This window comes from Rhinolophus hipposideros (assembly GCF_964194185.1).
Source record: "Rhinolophus hipposideros genome assembly, chromosome: 16".
Classification (NCBI taxonomy): domain Eukaryota; kingdom Metazoa; phylum Chordata; class Mammalia; order Chiroptera; family Rhinolophidae; genus Rhinolophus; species Rhinolophus hipposideros.
The window spans coordinates 19,039,889-19,055,892 of NC_138062.1; the positions used below are offsets into that span (position 1 = coordinate 19,039,889).

Below are 16,004 nucleotides of genomic sequence, written 5' to 3' on the forward strand. Positions count from 1 at the left end.
AGCAAATGAAGGCAGAAGATGCAAATAAAATGAAGTTATTTGTCGTGACACATAATCATTGAATCAGTTTTGATTTTATCGCGCGCATGTATTACCTTTTAAAAAGTACAGAGATAGTTATTCAACTTTTAAAAGTATGAGGAATATAGGAGTAATCGTTGAGGGCCCAAATTCTCCTAGGAGATTTGGATTGCATAAGAAAGGGCTGTTTCTTCCTCTTTTAATATACACGTTAAAATGTTTGATATGAAGAGAGACAGTAAACGTGCAGTCTGTATGATCTGAATTACTCTCCTAATGAAACGGTAATTAGGGCATGAGTAGCTGCAGCCCCAATGCCCCGGACAAACACTGAGCTCCTAGGTGATAACTGCTGCTATGCTTACCAGAGTTTGAGATGTGCCTGAGCAAGTTGGATGTTGTATTAATACCATTTTGATGTGCACGTAATGTGGCCCTTTTCAGATGACCTCATGCATAGTGATTATACTTCAGTAGGTGGATGTCTGACCATCTTGAATTTGACCAAGATGGGAATGAACTCTCAAGGTTAAGCTCTGCTGACCTCCCCTTGTCTAGACTGAAGAATTTGTTCCATAGATGTTCAATATCCACTCACTGGAGTTGATGTGTGACACAGAGGAGAGAGATTTGGGAAAGGCTCAAACACAGAACTGATATTCAACCCACACCAGCATCTCTGAGCAAACGGAGACAGAAGGTGCATACACACTCTGGAAATGTACGGCAGCCATGTGCCAAGAGTTTATGTGGCTCCTGAAGGGACTCGAGCATTTCTTCCAGTTGTGTCAGCATGTCTTCTTTTCTGGAAAGCAAGATTTCTTCTACTTTGTGTGTGTAACCAGTGCCCCATCCATCTCCAGAGAGGGCGACGTGCTTTCCAAATTGTATATATCCGTGCCTTTCTGCACACACACACACACACACACACACACACACACACAAAGTGAGTGTGAGGTTTTTATAACTGCATTTTATTATAAAAAAAGCAACGACCCACGTGTTTATAATTCCAAGATCATATATTTTCAATTTTGGTTAATCTGTCGTTGACTGTGGCTCCTAACTCTTTAGATTTCCTACATTCTCTTTCATCTTCCCTCCAACCTTTATGTTAAACAATTAATGCTCCATGCATTTGTCTATAAAGGCTCTTCTGGAATTTGGTGCCCAAGGAAAGGGTCCATTTTTAAAGGGAGAGATTCTGAAATGATAACCACCCCTTGTTTTGAAATTTTACGTTTTCATATAAGAGTGTTTGTAAAAGCAGGCCCGCAGACATGTGACACGTATCTAGCAGATGTCATCACAACAAAGTACTCCCCTTAATTTTCACTTCCTCTGGATTTGCTGCTTTCATGGAAGAGCCTGGCATGGTGACACATACTCTTTGCTTCTCAAAGTGTGGTCTGCGAGGCTCTGCCAGATGGTCTCCTTCAGAATAAATGCTTTCAATATGATAATGTTTACATTTGTGTTTCTGGTATGAATTAATAACTTTCTCATGCGATTTAATAAAAAGCAGATTATTTCATTTCTATCTCATAAAACATAGTCCCTTTTTTTCCATGATGTCTGATGAGGGTTATTTTTTCCCTGTCAGTGAGGCGGCAGCAAGCGTGGGCCGGACAGCTGAGCTGTAGCTCTTTTTCCCAGCTGAAGCGGTGTGCCCCCTAGAAGGGGTTGAGAGCCAAGGTGAGGTTTGCATCAGAAAGGGACAATTAGAGTAGCAGGAGACCAGCACTCCTACATGAGCAACCTCTTTCAAGCGTCAAGATTTACCCCCCAGATCGAATATTCTGGAATTTGGTCACTGAGCCTGTGCTCTCTGGCCCTATCGACGATGTTTTTCTAGAGGCCTGTCATATTCCCTTCTAAGTCTTCACCTTGCCACACTGGAATTCTTATTTTATAAATCTGGCCACAGTAGAAGTGTTGTGAGAGTGACTTTCCATCCCTAGACCATTTTTATTTTTTTTATTTTTTTTTTTTTTGCAATTCTCTAGACTCTTGTATTTGGGACAGATGCTATTGAATTTTAGCCATGCAGTGTGTTTCTTGCGGATGTCTTTGGCTAAAGAAACGGGTCCAGGCAGACATCAGTAGCAGGGATGATGTGAAGACAGACTAAGGTCTGTCCAAGGATGAGTTACACCAAAAGGGATATGGAGAATTGGTTTGGAGTGTGGTTGGGGATTGTAATGTCGGTAGCTTATGCTTCTCCTCTTTGAAGGAGTGTGAAGGAGGCATGAGAAAAGGTTAGATTTCTTTGAGAGGAAATGGAAGATTTGGCATCGTTTGGCGAGGCATGATTTTTTCTTCTTCTCACACTGCCAAACTTAATACAAGAGTAGACTTTTCTCCTTGTCACCAGCTCCTTGCTTGCAGTTCATTCTTTAACCTGTTGGAATTTGGTTCCCACCTGCAACCTGTCACTGAAACTGGACCTTAAAGACCACCAAGGCCACCCTATTCATCCTTCTTACAATTCCACGTAAATCCTTTCACCTCACAGGGTGGTGCTTGCCGACGGCCTCTCAGATTGTTTCTTCTCCATCTCCTGTGTTGCCTCCTTCACCTTCTCCATTAAAGCTGGCATCTCCAAAGGTCTTGTCTTTGGTGCCCTTGTTCTTGTCACTGGTGCTATTCGCCACCGTGGTGTGATCACCCACTCCGCTGGCTCCACATATCATCTTTGTGCCTCCAAGTCTGATCACGAACTTTCTTCTGAGCTCTGGAATGCATTTTTCACAATCCTTTCTACACAAGAATGTCCAATTCAGGCAGCAAGCTATGGTGAGACGCCTGGCAGGATGCAGAGGACCTGTATCAGGCTGTTCAGAGGGGAAAGACGAGGCAGATTCATCAAATACATGGCAGACAAAATAAAGAGGACTCGGATGGATTAGCTGCCCAAAGAAAGTGCAGAGAATGGAGGAGGAGAGATAGAAGGGGGCAAAGTTGAGCCTTAGTTTTATAGTTTGGGTAGGTTTGCCTTTACTGGGCTAAGAAATATATGGATAAGGGGCAGATTTGAGGAAGAAGATGATAGCTTCAGTTTAGGACATTTTGAACATACCGCATCTCTCAGTCTTTTCCGTCTTTCGAGTCTTCCTTTGGTAGTGCTGCTAGAATCATCTTCCGAAAACACAGGGTCAGATCATGCCATTCTCCTACTCAAAATTTTTCTTAGCTCTGATTAACTTCAGAGTAGTTTAGACATCCAGTCTCCTTAACAAGGGATTCGAAGCCCCACACAAGCTGGCTTTGTTTGGTTTCATTATCATCTTCTAGCACAACAGAACCCACCATGCAATTTCTCACCTTCTTGCCTTTTCTCAAGCTGTTCTCTCAATCTGGAATGCCTGCCCCACTTAGTCTGTCTATGAAAATCCTACTCACCCTTTAGATTACAGTTTGCTTGCTACACCCCAGAAAGCCTCCCCCTACCTAGTTGGAACTAGTAGCTGTTTACTCAGTATCTCCACAGCAATTTGTGTGTGTTTTTCCTGGTATTACAATGCATTTATTTAAACATGCATTTCTTCTGTTGGTTGATAAACTACTTAAAGCTAGGAAATGTATCTTATCTTCATTTCTTACTAGCTAGTAGCATATGACTTTCCACATATTTGTCACTCATTAAATAATAAATGAAAAGGAGAGAGAGAAATTGGTTAAGGTTAGAATGGAAGGGGAATCTGTGAGGGAGAAGTGATTGATAGGATAAACTTGAACTTGCTTTAGAATATGGCCAAGTGGGCTGGGAACTTTGGGTTGTGAAGAATAGGTGTGGAGAATAATAATGAGGGAAGCATTGGATTATGGGTAATGTGAAGGGCTCATATTTAAAGACGGGATCCTGGGAGACAGAATCATGCTTGTACACAATTTAACCTCATTCACAGGCAGAGAAGCCAAATTGTGAAGTTCTTCATCAGCAGGAAATTTAATTATTCTGCCCATTAAAAAAGATGCATGGCCTCTGTGTGTAACCACAACTCCTGAATATTTAGCTATTGCTGCTGGTATGTCTGTTGTCTGATGCCCTGGCGATGGGACCCTGACTAATGGTATAGTGGTGACCCATGGTTATGCCCATTTATTTCATTGTAGAGACAATGGGCAAGGGGATATTCTCATTAATGAAATTTTTTTGACCCTTAATTATTGTTTTTATATGTTATTCTTTCATCAACCTATATTTTCAGCAGCACAAAGGAAACATGAAAAATATTATCTTTTAATATTGTGACTCCCAGAATAAAATTCATGGCCTTCCTTCTGGATGCTGTCCCATAAATACATGTCTACCTTGTTTATACCTATACTATGTATGTACTCTATGCATACACACACACACACACACACACACACACACACACACACACACACACACACATATATATAATATATTTGATGTATCTATGTAACCATCCATCAGTCCATGCTTAGCCCAATCTTCCAATAGTAAATGGACTGCTTGCTGTGGGTGAGAGATGGAAAAAACAGGGATAACTTATATCTGGAATATTTCAACTTTCAATCAGCTGTTTTCCACGAGGACAGGTACTAACTACCCTGGCTAGCCCCTGGATCCTGAGGGACATATATGTACAAAGAAAATGCCAGGCAAATGTAGCCTCTAGCTGAGATCTGGCTGCTAACCCCTCGTTGGACCCCCATTTATGGTAAGTTAGGACATTTGAGAACCACCAGGATGCCCTTTACTTGGGCTCGAGGCTGACCTCAGAGCCCGGGGAGGCTCCTCTCTGGCCTCATTCGGGCTCTCGTGTGGCTTTCCTGAGTCAAGGGGCGTCTCTGAGCTCCGAGGCAGTCCATGTAAGGGACTTGCGACATCCCCGTAACGGAGTCCTAGAAGAGCTCAATCCCATTTGGGAAATAAAAAAGCAAACACCAAGGAAGGGAGGGCTCTACAGAGACTCCGCCATATGGATGAGAGAGCTTTTACCTGCTTCTCATGTGTCGCCTCTTCCGTTCCTTCGCATCATGACCCCAAACTGCTATTGGCTGTGCCCAACTCCCCATGGGGCAAAGGAGAAGAGCTTCGAGCTAACTCGATAGGTTGGACACATAGCCAACAGTGGTTTAGAGGCAAAGCGGGGGCAACATCTTGCCAAATACGATCATTTTATTGGAACCCTGTTGTTCCCCGTTTTACAAACTTCTTCCTCCAGCCTTTACTGTAACAACCAGCTACGGTCAGGCGTGCCTCGTTGACAGCACCTCACCTCTGCTTCCCCACGCATCTCGTGCTTTCTGCACCATTGGCTTCTTTGCCCTCTCTGGGGCTGCCTGTGGGAAAGTACTCAGTCACGCTAAATCATGGGCAAACCTGGAGTGCCAGGGAGTTAACACTCCCTGGGGCCACTCCTGCCTCTTCTTCCCTCTGTCTCTTGGGCTGTGGATTCTGAGATACATTTACACATCTCCTTGTGGGGGTGCCAGAGGGACTGCACCCCAGTTCACAGCAATGAATAGCTGCCAGTGTGCCCTGGGGTTGGCTTTCCTTTTTTCCTTGCTTTACTCTTTCTAGTTCACCACTTTTGTTTCTGGAATTGCTTTCTAAAATAAATCTCAGGGTTCTGCCTTTTAGGGAAATCCAGAAAATAGATGATATAGATGACAGCTAGATAGCTAGATAGATACACAGATAGACAGATAGACAGACTGAGGTTATAAATGCTGATCAAACCAATTGTATGGAGAATGTTCTAACAGACATTCTGTTTGAAGTGGGACATAAGGGGACAGGGGCTTAGTGGTGCTTTATAACACACACTGAAAAGTCTGTGGACTGCTCCTTGCAGTTAAAATAAAACTAAGAGAACACTAAAGCCTAGGAAATGACGGCATCTCCTATCTAGAAATCTGTAAGACTAGAAAGACACTGGCCATTCTGGGATGGTTTGGGTGGAACTCTATGTTCAGGGCAGAGGATGGCCAGGTAAGTTTCCCTGGTTTCCCTGGTCTCAGCCCAGTGTATACTCTCCCGGCTTCGCTTGTCTGATGACAGAGATGATCAGTTATTTCCCTGTGTCTCTGCAAACACATGGAGCCTTTCCACCCAGGGGAAGTGACTGGGAGCATTCATACACTTAGAGTTCTCAGGCTGAGTCTCTTTCAAACAAGTGGCTGAATAAAAATATTAGTATATTCTTTCCTTATATTAAAACTAAAATGTCTTTTATTGCCTGTTAAATCATTTGCTCTTCAACAGAAAATATTTCAAACGTGGACGGCAGAGTTCTCAGTGGTCACAACTGCAGTCACCTGAAGGAAGTTGGAAACAGTTGGGTGGTGGGAAAAGGAGGGGGCAGCATTAGAGATCAAGATGGGCAGAGTGAAACCTTCCCATGCCCATCAGGCTACCCCCCCAACTCATCGCACCAGATTAAGTGCCCCTCGGTTGGTAAAATATGTTTAAGCCACCTTCAAGATAATCTGCAGGCAATCCAAGTATGACGAGTTAGTGTTTAAAGAGAAGAGAAAAATTTTAGACTTTCCAAGCTCTCAAGTGGGCAAATATTTTTAGCCATTTTTTTTCCTCCCTTCAATCTGCTGTGGCTTGAAAACGTTGAGGTGCCATTTTTGCTGTAACTGCTTTGCAAGGGTTCTGCTTTGTGACCACTCTGCTTCAAAAGGCAGGTTTTGCTTGTTTAGAAAGAGTCAGAGTCTTAGTACAGCAGGTCCTCGAATAATGTTGTAACGTTATATGTCACTGTGTTATAATGTTGATGAGATGCCATGGGAACTTAACTCTTGTTTCGGTTAGTCTATGGTAAAATGGTTTCACTATATATCGTTTTACTTAAAGTCGATGAGGTTAAGTGAGGGCTTACTATATGTTATTGTATGTTATCTGTTAGGTGGAAAAGGGTCTCAGAGGTCATCTAGTTCAACCTCTCATTTTTAAAGTTGCTGCCAAGCCAGGCTTCAAACTCTGACTCCATGGTAATATCCGTCATGGTTGGAAAACATCATCTGTAACCCAGATATTCTCACTAAACAGGGTAGAAAGCCACCTGTAGGACTGGCATAGGGGAAAATAATTTTGAAGTATGAATTGAGGTACATTCGCTGCCCTACATCTATAAATCTATTGAAAACGAATTCACTAATATTTACCTTCACTCTATTAAAAAGGAATTCCAAGGGAATAAAGCAATGGATTTCCTCTCCCGGTGCAGCTCCTACCAATGTGGGGGTTTACATTTTCCTGTTTTACAGATCCAGCTCTCAGGTCTGCTGAAGAGGTCTCGATTGCTAACCTGAGACCATTCAGACTCTGGACGGGGTAGAATGGGCCTCCTGGCCCCAAGGGGTCACCGCACTTTATTTACCCCAGAGCCTGCTTTAGGGACATTTGCTTTCTTAGTTAATCATAGTTATTTGCACAATAAACCTCATTTTGTGAGTGTGATACAAGTAAGAATGTTGGTTGGAATCTCTTAAATACTTGTGGTTGATGACTCTTAGAATGGAGTCTTGTCTTCTACCCTGTGATTTTGCTCACAGGTTCCAAGGCGCTCTTGGGAAGGCTCTGTTTCACATGCTCTGTCTTCTGGAAGCACGGATGGAGTCATTGGGCTGCTATCCCCTTCCTTCCCTCCCGACCCGACCTGTTTAGATGTACTAGGCCCCTCTTGCTCCTTCTTCCGCATGGATTGACAGCATCACTGTGACTTTGTGTTTTCGCAACTAGTGAAATGTGCCTTTCCCCTCCAATCGTTCACCAGCACCCCCGTGCCCTCTGGCAGGCAAGAATTCTAATGTGATTCTTCTGACTGTGGGTAGGAGTTGTATGGGCTCATCACATCTTGCTATTTCTCCTTGTTTCCCTGCGATCAGTGTTGCAGCTGTTAAGTGGTCAGGGAGTTTTCAGTGGCCCCAAATGGAGCCAATCAGCCACAGACACATTATAGAAAACATGGCCTTGAGTCTCAGCTTAACATATATTTCACATGAGAGGAGGGAAAGGTTATGCGTGATCTTGGATTAAGTTCAAACAGGGGCACATTACTGGCTTGGAGATGTCCCAGTTCACATGTAGTGCTGTCTAGGGAAGTGAGGATGGAAGAGGATATGGTGTGTTCTGTCACGGTGGCTCCGACCCCGGCCATTCCTCAAGGTCACTGGAACCCATTCACAGGAGAGGATTAGCAAACTGATTATTTTCTTTGTATTTCTGGCTTTTTTCAACCACAGGGAAAATGTGATGTAGGTGTGGAATCTTCAGGGGAAAAAAATGTACAGAAAATGAGAAGCCACTCCTGCCTCAAGTGCTAGCAACAAGCAAAGAAGTCTGACTGGTTTTAGTATTTTTCAATAAATGTTAGCCACCCCAAAACAAAGCTGGTATTTGAATCAAGTGAGAGAACTTGATTCAATCACCTAAAAATAGCTTTTGGATGAAAAAAATGAAGGGGAAAATAGTATCTGATTACTGACTGGTCATTCTCAAAGTGGCTTCTCCGACATTGTCTAACTTTATAAAAAGTAAATTTCTTTCTAAATGTTAGAATGAAGCAGTTCATAATTTCTTGCAATGAGCAAAGGACATTTATAGGCATGCAAGTTGTGAACCAGGCAAAACATTCTCTTTCACTGCTTTACCTTTTTAAATCAACCATCAGATTCACGAGGAAGGTCTCTAACAGATAGAACTTTAAAACGGATTTTAAAAAATTGTTTTAACTTAGTGTGCCTTTCCTCTCTCCATCCTTTTGGTCTCAGTTTCTTTCTTTGGTACCTTCTTTTGAATGGTGAACTACTGCTTGCATTTGGATAGATGAGTTTACAAAACAGACCATTTTCCTCCTTATTAAAATCTCATAGTTGTCAAACTTCATTAAAATAAATGGAATTAGTCAGGTTCCCCCTCCTTTTTTTGGCTATGGGGTCAATAAAGTGATGTGAAGCGGGTGAGGATAAGGCTGGTAAACACTTTCAAATGTCACGAAGTAATTTCAGGAAGGAGCCAGCCTGCAGTTGTGCGGAATGATGGCTACGCTGGCAAGCTGAATGGCTATCGATGGCTCACATTCAACAGTTTGCATCGTACCATGGCTGTTCGAGACTTGCATTTTACAACAGTTCTAACTAGTACTGGGCATTTCCTAACCTTATGTAAAATACACTGAAAAGTAAAAAAAAAAGAAAAAATCAGAACAAAGCAAGACAAACCAAACCCTGAGTCTAACCAGGGGTCAAGGATGGCAACCAAGAAAGAAAAAGAAACAAGAGTATAGCCAACCTTTTTTTTTTTTTTAATTAGAGTATATTATACTTCCAAACTGGATACACTAGAAATTGGCAATGCAACATAAGAGGCAAAGGAATATACCAGTTACTGTCAAAATGACCCTGTACAGCCTTGTAATGCAAAAAGCTTTATACAATACAAATTTTCCGTAATGTACACAAACCTTGACAGTATGATCCTCTGAACATAATAGGAGGGGTTAAAAAAAGGACAGAAGAAAGTGCTGAGAAATCTAACTGCATGACTATATGGAAAAATAAGCTAGCTTTCATCGAAGAATGCATAGTGAAAACAGAACTGAAAGTTAGTTGGCAGGTGAATTTCTCAAAGACGTTAGTGTTTTACGCGGAAAGGATATCTATGGAACACATCCTTCCCTGAGTATCAAACTGCAAACCAAATTCAGGGGTACATATTATCTCAGTGGAGTCTGAAAAATGCTGTAGAGTTTTTTCTTTATTAATAACAACAATAATAATATAAAAAGTCAAACAAACTCCAAACACACCTTTTCTCACTCAGAAAACTTTTATAATTTACCAGAAAGGTTGATGACGCTTTCCAAAGTGCTAAAAAAGTTGCCCAATTACATTAAGCATAACTAAGTCATTCAAATACAAGTTCAGTGGCGAGCAGTGAATGCATGGCATTTGGGCTGTAAACGTCTCCTTCCAACATCCCTCTGGATCTTGAACGTTTCAGCCTAGGACCTCATATTGCACAAGTGGCATGCTGTGAAATCTGTAGTCCTGTCAGGGCCACCCTTTCAGATTTTTAACCTGCTGGTGCTGTTTAATGTGTGACTTGCCTTTTCTGCCAGCCTCTGTGGTGGGATCACTGTGGACCTTGCTTGTCATCACTGAACTTGTAATTTTGAAAGCACATTATTAGCCAAGTGGCACATTCTCCATTATATGGGGATAAAGACATGACTTTAAAAAAAACCGACCCACCCATTTGTCCGGTATTCTTGGAGTGTATTGTCCATAACTGTCTATAGTGTCTTTTATTGAGACATTGACATGGCGAGGTTGAATGACGTTTCAAACATGGCCCAAAACAAATGTCTGCTGGAGAATGACCGAGGGTGCGGGGGATGCCCGCCCTAGCTGGCTCAGCCTCCCTGCCCCCGCGGACATCTCCTTAGTGTAAACAGGTTTGCCAGGGCTAGATGACTGGCAAAGGGAGGTGGAGCTCACTTGCTCTAGGTCTGGGGGAAGAAGGGTGTGTGTGTGTGTGGGGGGGAGCCGTGCTGTGGACAGATGGTACAGTCTCCTGGCTTCCTGCAGAACTGTACCAACTTCGAGGGGGGCTTCAGAGAAGCAAACTGACTAGAGGAAAAAAATTAGGGCTGCTTTTATTTTCCCCTGGTGAAACAGATGAAAAAAAAAAAAATCCCAACTCTAGGATTATAACATGTCATGGAAACCAGCAACGCAGTAAGAAAGCATTCCTCCTGTACACCAATTCTTCAATAGATAAATAATATATAAGCTTTTATATCCCAAACTTCCCATTATTATACAAAGCACATTTCTTCCTGCTCTTTCAGCCTGTTTCATAGTGGAAATTCTGTTGTCTTAAAAATACAAGCAATTAACACAGTCAGCCCAAGAATCTTTTCCTTTGAAATTACCCATTACTTCTAAAGATTAGCAAAGGGCTACGCAACCAACACATCGGCTTCTTGCTGCAATAAAGTGCTGCACATAAGTCGCCATTTTAATGACCACAAAATAAGAGCTTTAAATAAGTATAAAGTTAGCCTCCTAGCAGGTTATATCTACCAGGCGTTAACAAAATGGAATACAGAATTATTACTAACATGGAGAATACCGCTAGCGTCAGACGACCTGCAAACACAATGGAAACTTCTCAGGGGGATAAACTGAACCGTAGGACTAAACAGCACCTTGTTGTTGGGTGGTTATGTGTCAACGAGGGTGTGACAAAATTTTCAAACATACAGTCTACTCGTTTCATATAAAAGGTACATTTTCTTCCTTTTGTTTTTTGCAGATGAGAAAAACTAGTGCAAGACCAAAGCACTGTGCAAAACTGCCGTTTCTTTTTTTTTAGTCTGAGCATTTATACCCAGAATTTATCCAAACCCCTTTTAATCTCCTTGGCTGGATTTATCAACCATAAAATTTTTCACTCATACTATCTTTTTTTCCTGCAAACAAATGGTAACCACTGAATTAATATATCATATATATATGTGCATATATATATATATACATATATGTATATATATATATATATACACACAATCTGCCCTTAAAAGAAAGTTTGCAGTGTGTGTGTATACCACACGTTGTGTACATATGGACACACACACAAAACACACTTAAGTTTTGTGATGTTGGTTGCAGTGCTGCGAGAAATTTCCAGATTGGACTCTTGCTGCCGCACATCTTCTTAACCAGAGAAGATCTGAGCACAAGTTGTCCAACCCTCTGTCGGAAATCTCAAGCAGTACTGCGGCTGTCTACCATTCCTTCATCGATGAAGCAAGCACCAGGCCCTACCACTCTGTAGCCATAAAATAGAGAGGGGACGGTGACGAAGGAGCTAGGGGAGAGATTGCAGTGGATGAACAACCCAGGAGGGAAATGAATGTTCATCGCTGTGAAAGAAGCCAGTACGAAGAATGTGCAATAGAAACGTCAATGGCACACGACACACGGCTTTCTCTTTCAGAACCCACAAACGCCCACACACCCCATTCACCCAACAGAAAACAAAATGCACCAGTATGTAAGCTTACAAGCGCTGATTGCTATTAAGGGCACTCTCTTTAGGGTTTAACAAGACAAAATTCCTTTCCAGGTCAAAGTACGGAGAAGGGCTGAGAGTGGGAGTGGGTGACGGGAGGCATGCCTCTGAAGGTAGATGTATGCAGTCGGTCACCTCTCTGAAGATTGGATAAAGCAGCTTTCAGGTCAATGCAATAGGTATACACACAGAGCCAATTCTCTATTCCTTACTAAAGATATACAGTACACGTGGTTCAGACCCATGGGGGTCTGTAGGCTTTGCAGCAACATACACCTGCTGGGGTTGTGTTTAAGTTTTGTGGGTTTGTTTTTTGTGTGTGTTGTTTGTCTCTGTCTCTTTGTTTTTGGTACAGAACATGGCTGCCCTCAGACAGTCTCTGCTCTTTCTCGTAGTCCGAGATAGGCGAGGAAGGAGTGTTTGGGTGAGGGGATGCTGGGAGGCGCAGTCTGAGGTCGGGGAGGGTGGAATGTGAGATCCAAGTGGTTCTTGGGGTATAACATTGTCAAGGGAATGAGATGGGCAAAATCCGAGTTCCGGTACTTGTCAAAACGCAAAGGGGAGCCGTTGAAGGCCAAAGACTTGAGTGCCAGGTTGGGCTCTGAGCTGCTGCCGTGGGCAGCTGACAGGGCCACAGTCTGCAGAGCCTGGGAGGCAGACATGACCGACAGGGGAGACAGGAGATTCCGGGAGCTCCCGACAACGAGGAGCGGGGCCCCGGCGCCGGCTGGGTCCTTGGAGGCTGCACACAGGCCCTTCTTGTCCTCCTCGGGGCAGTCCCCACTCTGGTGCTTCTTGACGTGGCGGCTGAAGACGAAAGGGTGTGTGGTCTTGAACAGGCACTCTCCGCAGCTGAAGGTCTGGCGTGGGGCGTGCTTCAGCTTCTTGTGCAGGTTGAGATTGTCCTTGCGCTTGCAGCTGTAGCTGCACTGGTCACAGTGGAAGGGCCGCTCCCCGGTGTGGACGCGCACGTGCTCGATGAGCTTGTTGGCGGTCTTGGACAGGTAGCCGCACTGGTCGCACTTGTAGTGGTTGCCAAGGCGATGCTCCCGGGTGTGCGTCTCCAGCTCCAGCTGGTTGGCCTTCACCGTCTGGCAGATCCGGCACTTGTACTCCATCTTGTAGTGGGTCTTGAGGTGGCACTCCATGGCAGCGGGGCGGTTGGTGGAATAAATGCAGAATGGGCACCTGCCGGGGGAAGCAATGACAGGGAGGGTCAGCCAGACAGCTTCTGCTGTGGCCCTGCTTCTCCCCTCCTCACCGGCCTTCCCTTACGCCACCCTGCAAACTCGGAGGTCTGGCCTGCCCCTGCCCAGCCCAGCCCTGCTGCCTCTCAGGGGTTAACATGACCCTCTTTGGCTCTCTCTGCTGACAGAGCCATCCCCACTAAGGAGGCGCTCTGACGAGATGCGCTCAGCCTACTCTTGGTCTTCTGGCCAGCCAGAAGAGCGAACACCAACCCTCAGGAAGGGGAGCAGAGAAAATGTGAGGAATTAGCTGTTACTTCCCTCCATCCTCCCCGCCCGGCCCTTCCCAGCCCTCCCCACTCCCAACCGGACATAGCAGAGGTCTAAACCTCACAACCTCCCCTCTAGATGGGAGCAACACAAAGAATCGACGTTTCATGCACCACACCAAGCACACGCAGAAAAGGCTAAGAGTTTTAAAGAACAGCTTACAGGGGGAGAGCTACCTCCAGCAAACAGAAAGTCGTAGGGTCAGAATCGTGCTTATGAAAGGCTGTTAGGATGAGAAGGCCTGCGTGTGTCTGTGTGTGTGAGAGTGTGTGTGTATACATAGATCTGGACTCATAGCACCTACTCTCACAACACTGGTCCCCAACACAGGGAAGGAAGGTGAGGACCAGGACGGGGGTGTGGGAGAAGGACGCCCACCCACCAGCCTGTCTACCAGTGAGGGGTAAAGCTATCTGGAGCTTGAAGACATTGTTCATACATTATTTCATCATGGAGATAATAATAATCCAACTGGATCAAAAATTCTCAGCGGGCAGGACCGTATCTTACACTTCTGCATTCGGCAGTGCTGATAAGTACAGCACGTGGTAGGTACTGTGTCATTACCGGACAGAGTCTGGTCCCAGCTCCGTCACTTTCCCGGGCTCTAGCCGGATATGCCCTGGGCCAAAGCCTGGGCCCCTCCGTGGCTTGGTTTCTCCATCCTGTGCAATGAGGCTACGCTCTCCCCAAGCCTCCTGGCTGTCCAGAGGGGCTAGGAGGAGCAGGGAGGGCATGTTTACAAGTTCTGCTGAGCTGCTCTTTGAGATGCTGCCAGGCTCGAGTCAGTGGCTGATATGATAGCTGTAGCGTGTTTGCTCTCTTTACAAACAGAATGCAAATGCAAAAGGGGCTGCCTCAGCCTTCGCTAGGCACCAGCAGGGCAGGGCCCATAGTGAGTTGTCCCCTGAGGGTTTGGAGAGGTGTTCAGCAGAGCCCAACACAACCAAGTGAACCGTGCACTGCTCCTCAGCGCCAAGCTCGCCGTTAGCCTTTGAACCTCAGCTCACAGAAGAGTGCACACGAGAGAAATAAAAGCCCATTCCCAGGTCAGGTGCACACACAACCCCTACGCCAAGCTGGGCCTTACCTAGAGGAGTCTGAAACTCACCACTGTCCTGAGCTACGGCAAAAGAAAAATAATAGTATAATCTTATTTGATCTGCATTATGAACAGGATATAGAGTACAAGCAGTTCCATCACAGAAAAGCAATTTAGACATCGGCAGTCTGTTTCATTTTAAGGACATTTCTGTGACCCACAGCTCAATCTTTGTTGCGCTGCTCAGGGAAAGTGCTAAGGGTATTGCATGTTCCCGTAATTTATCGTAACGACACTCTCTCAGGCAAATGAATTCTCTGGTATGGCAAAGGGAAAACAAAACAAAAACAAAACAAAACAAAACAAAAAAGACTCACTGTATAGCCAGAAGGCATTATCAATTTTTTCAAAGTATTCTTCTACTTGGTCATCCTAGAACATAAACTATTACACAGGGGACCGTTAGCACCGCATGGGAAGTGTCTGTACCGGCAAAGTAGCAGCGATCACTGTGCATTCTCCCCAGTGGCTCGGAGGCTTGGGACGCCTTTGGTCCCGGAGGAAAGGCTAACTGGCAGAGCCACCAGTGGCTGGGCCGCAGAGTTAATGGTTGTGACTGGGTTGTGACAGAGTTAATGGTTGTGAGCACTACTAGTCCCACCACAGAAACACATGCCTTTTTTTTTTTTTTTTTTTTTTTAATAGGAGTACACACATATTTAGAAAGGGACAGTGGGAACAAACCAAATCAGGTTCCCAAATACGTTCTTGCTTGGCATTTCCCATTTACGGGTTGTCTTGAGTGAGAACCACCCCTCCCCCATCTCGTGAGTCCCCCTCCTCCTCCCACTTAAGCGCCCCCCCCCCCAAGACTGAAACAAAATGGAATTTGACAGTAGATGCTGCTCCCTGACTCCTCTGTTTGGGCAAGTCTTTGAGGAGCCTCCTCCTGACCAGGCAGGAGCCAGGGGGAGACAATCCTGCATTGCCCCCCAACACTTGACTCCAGGGTCCTTCTGGGTCTCTCCATCTCATGCCTATTCAGGAAAGTCAGGCCACCCCTCCCTCTGGCAGGTTGTGAGTTTCAAAGTTAAAAATATTTTAAAGCAAGTATTTTTCCCTCTTACATTAAGTAAAATGTAATTTTTTTATTCTTTTAATTACATAATCGTTTCAGCTAAACATGAATAATTATGCCTTGAAAACTGTGTCTTTGTGTCCAATGACATACGTTTCTTTCTCTTTCTTAAACCATAAGTGTCTTGTGAACAGGGACCCTGATTTCAGAATCACTGGGAAGATTAAATCTTGATCATGCTAGGACATAAACTTCCTGAGGGTGGAAATTAGGTTGTGTTCC

The 16,004-nt window shown here is 44.5% G+C and overlaps 1 protein-coding gene across 4 annotated transcripts in view; it reads right to left on the minus strand.

Annotated features, from left to right (window-relative positions):
- Window positions 1–12,305: 12,305 nt before the first annotated feature.
- ZNF827 (zinc finger protein 827) overlaps window positions 12,306–16,004 on the minus strand; it is a 152,251-nt gene continuing 148,552 nt past the window's right edge. Inside the window, exons 14-15 of one of the 4 annotated variants that reach the window (XM_081077335.1) lie at window positions 14,693–14,725; window positions 12,401–13,273 (exon numbers count right to left, since the gene is read on the minus strand). In XM_081077335.1, the coding sequence (XP_080933461.1) occupies window positions 14,710–14,725 (16 nt within the window). In that variant the 3' untranslated portion in view covers window positions 12,401–13,273; window positions 14,693–14,709. Of the gene's footprint in view, window positions 13,274–14,692; window positions 14,726–16,004 lie in introns of all 4 variants that reach the window. The other 3 variants (XM_081077336.1, XM_081077334.1, XM_081077337.1) reach the window with 3 other exon arrangements.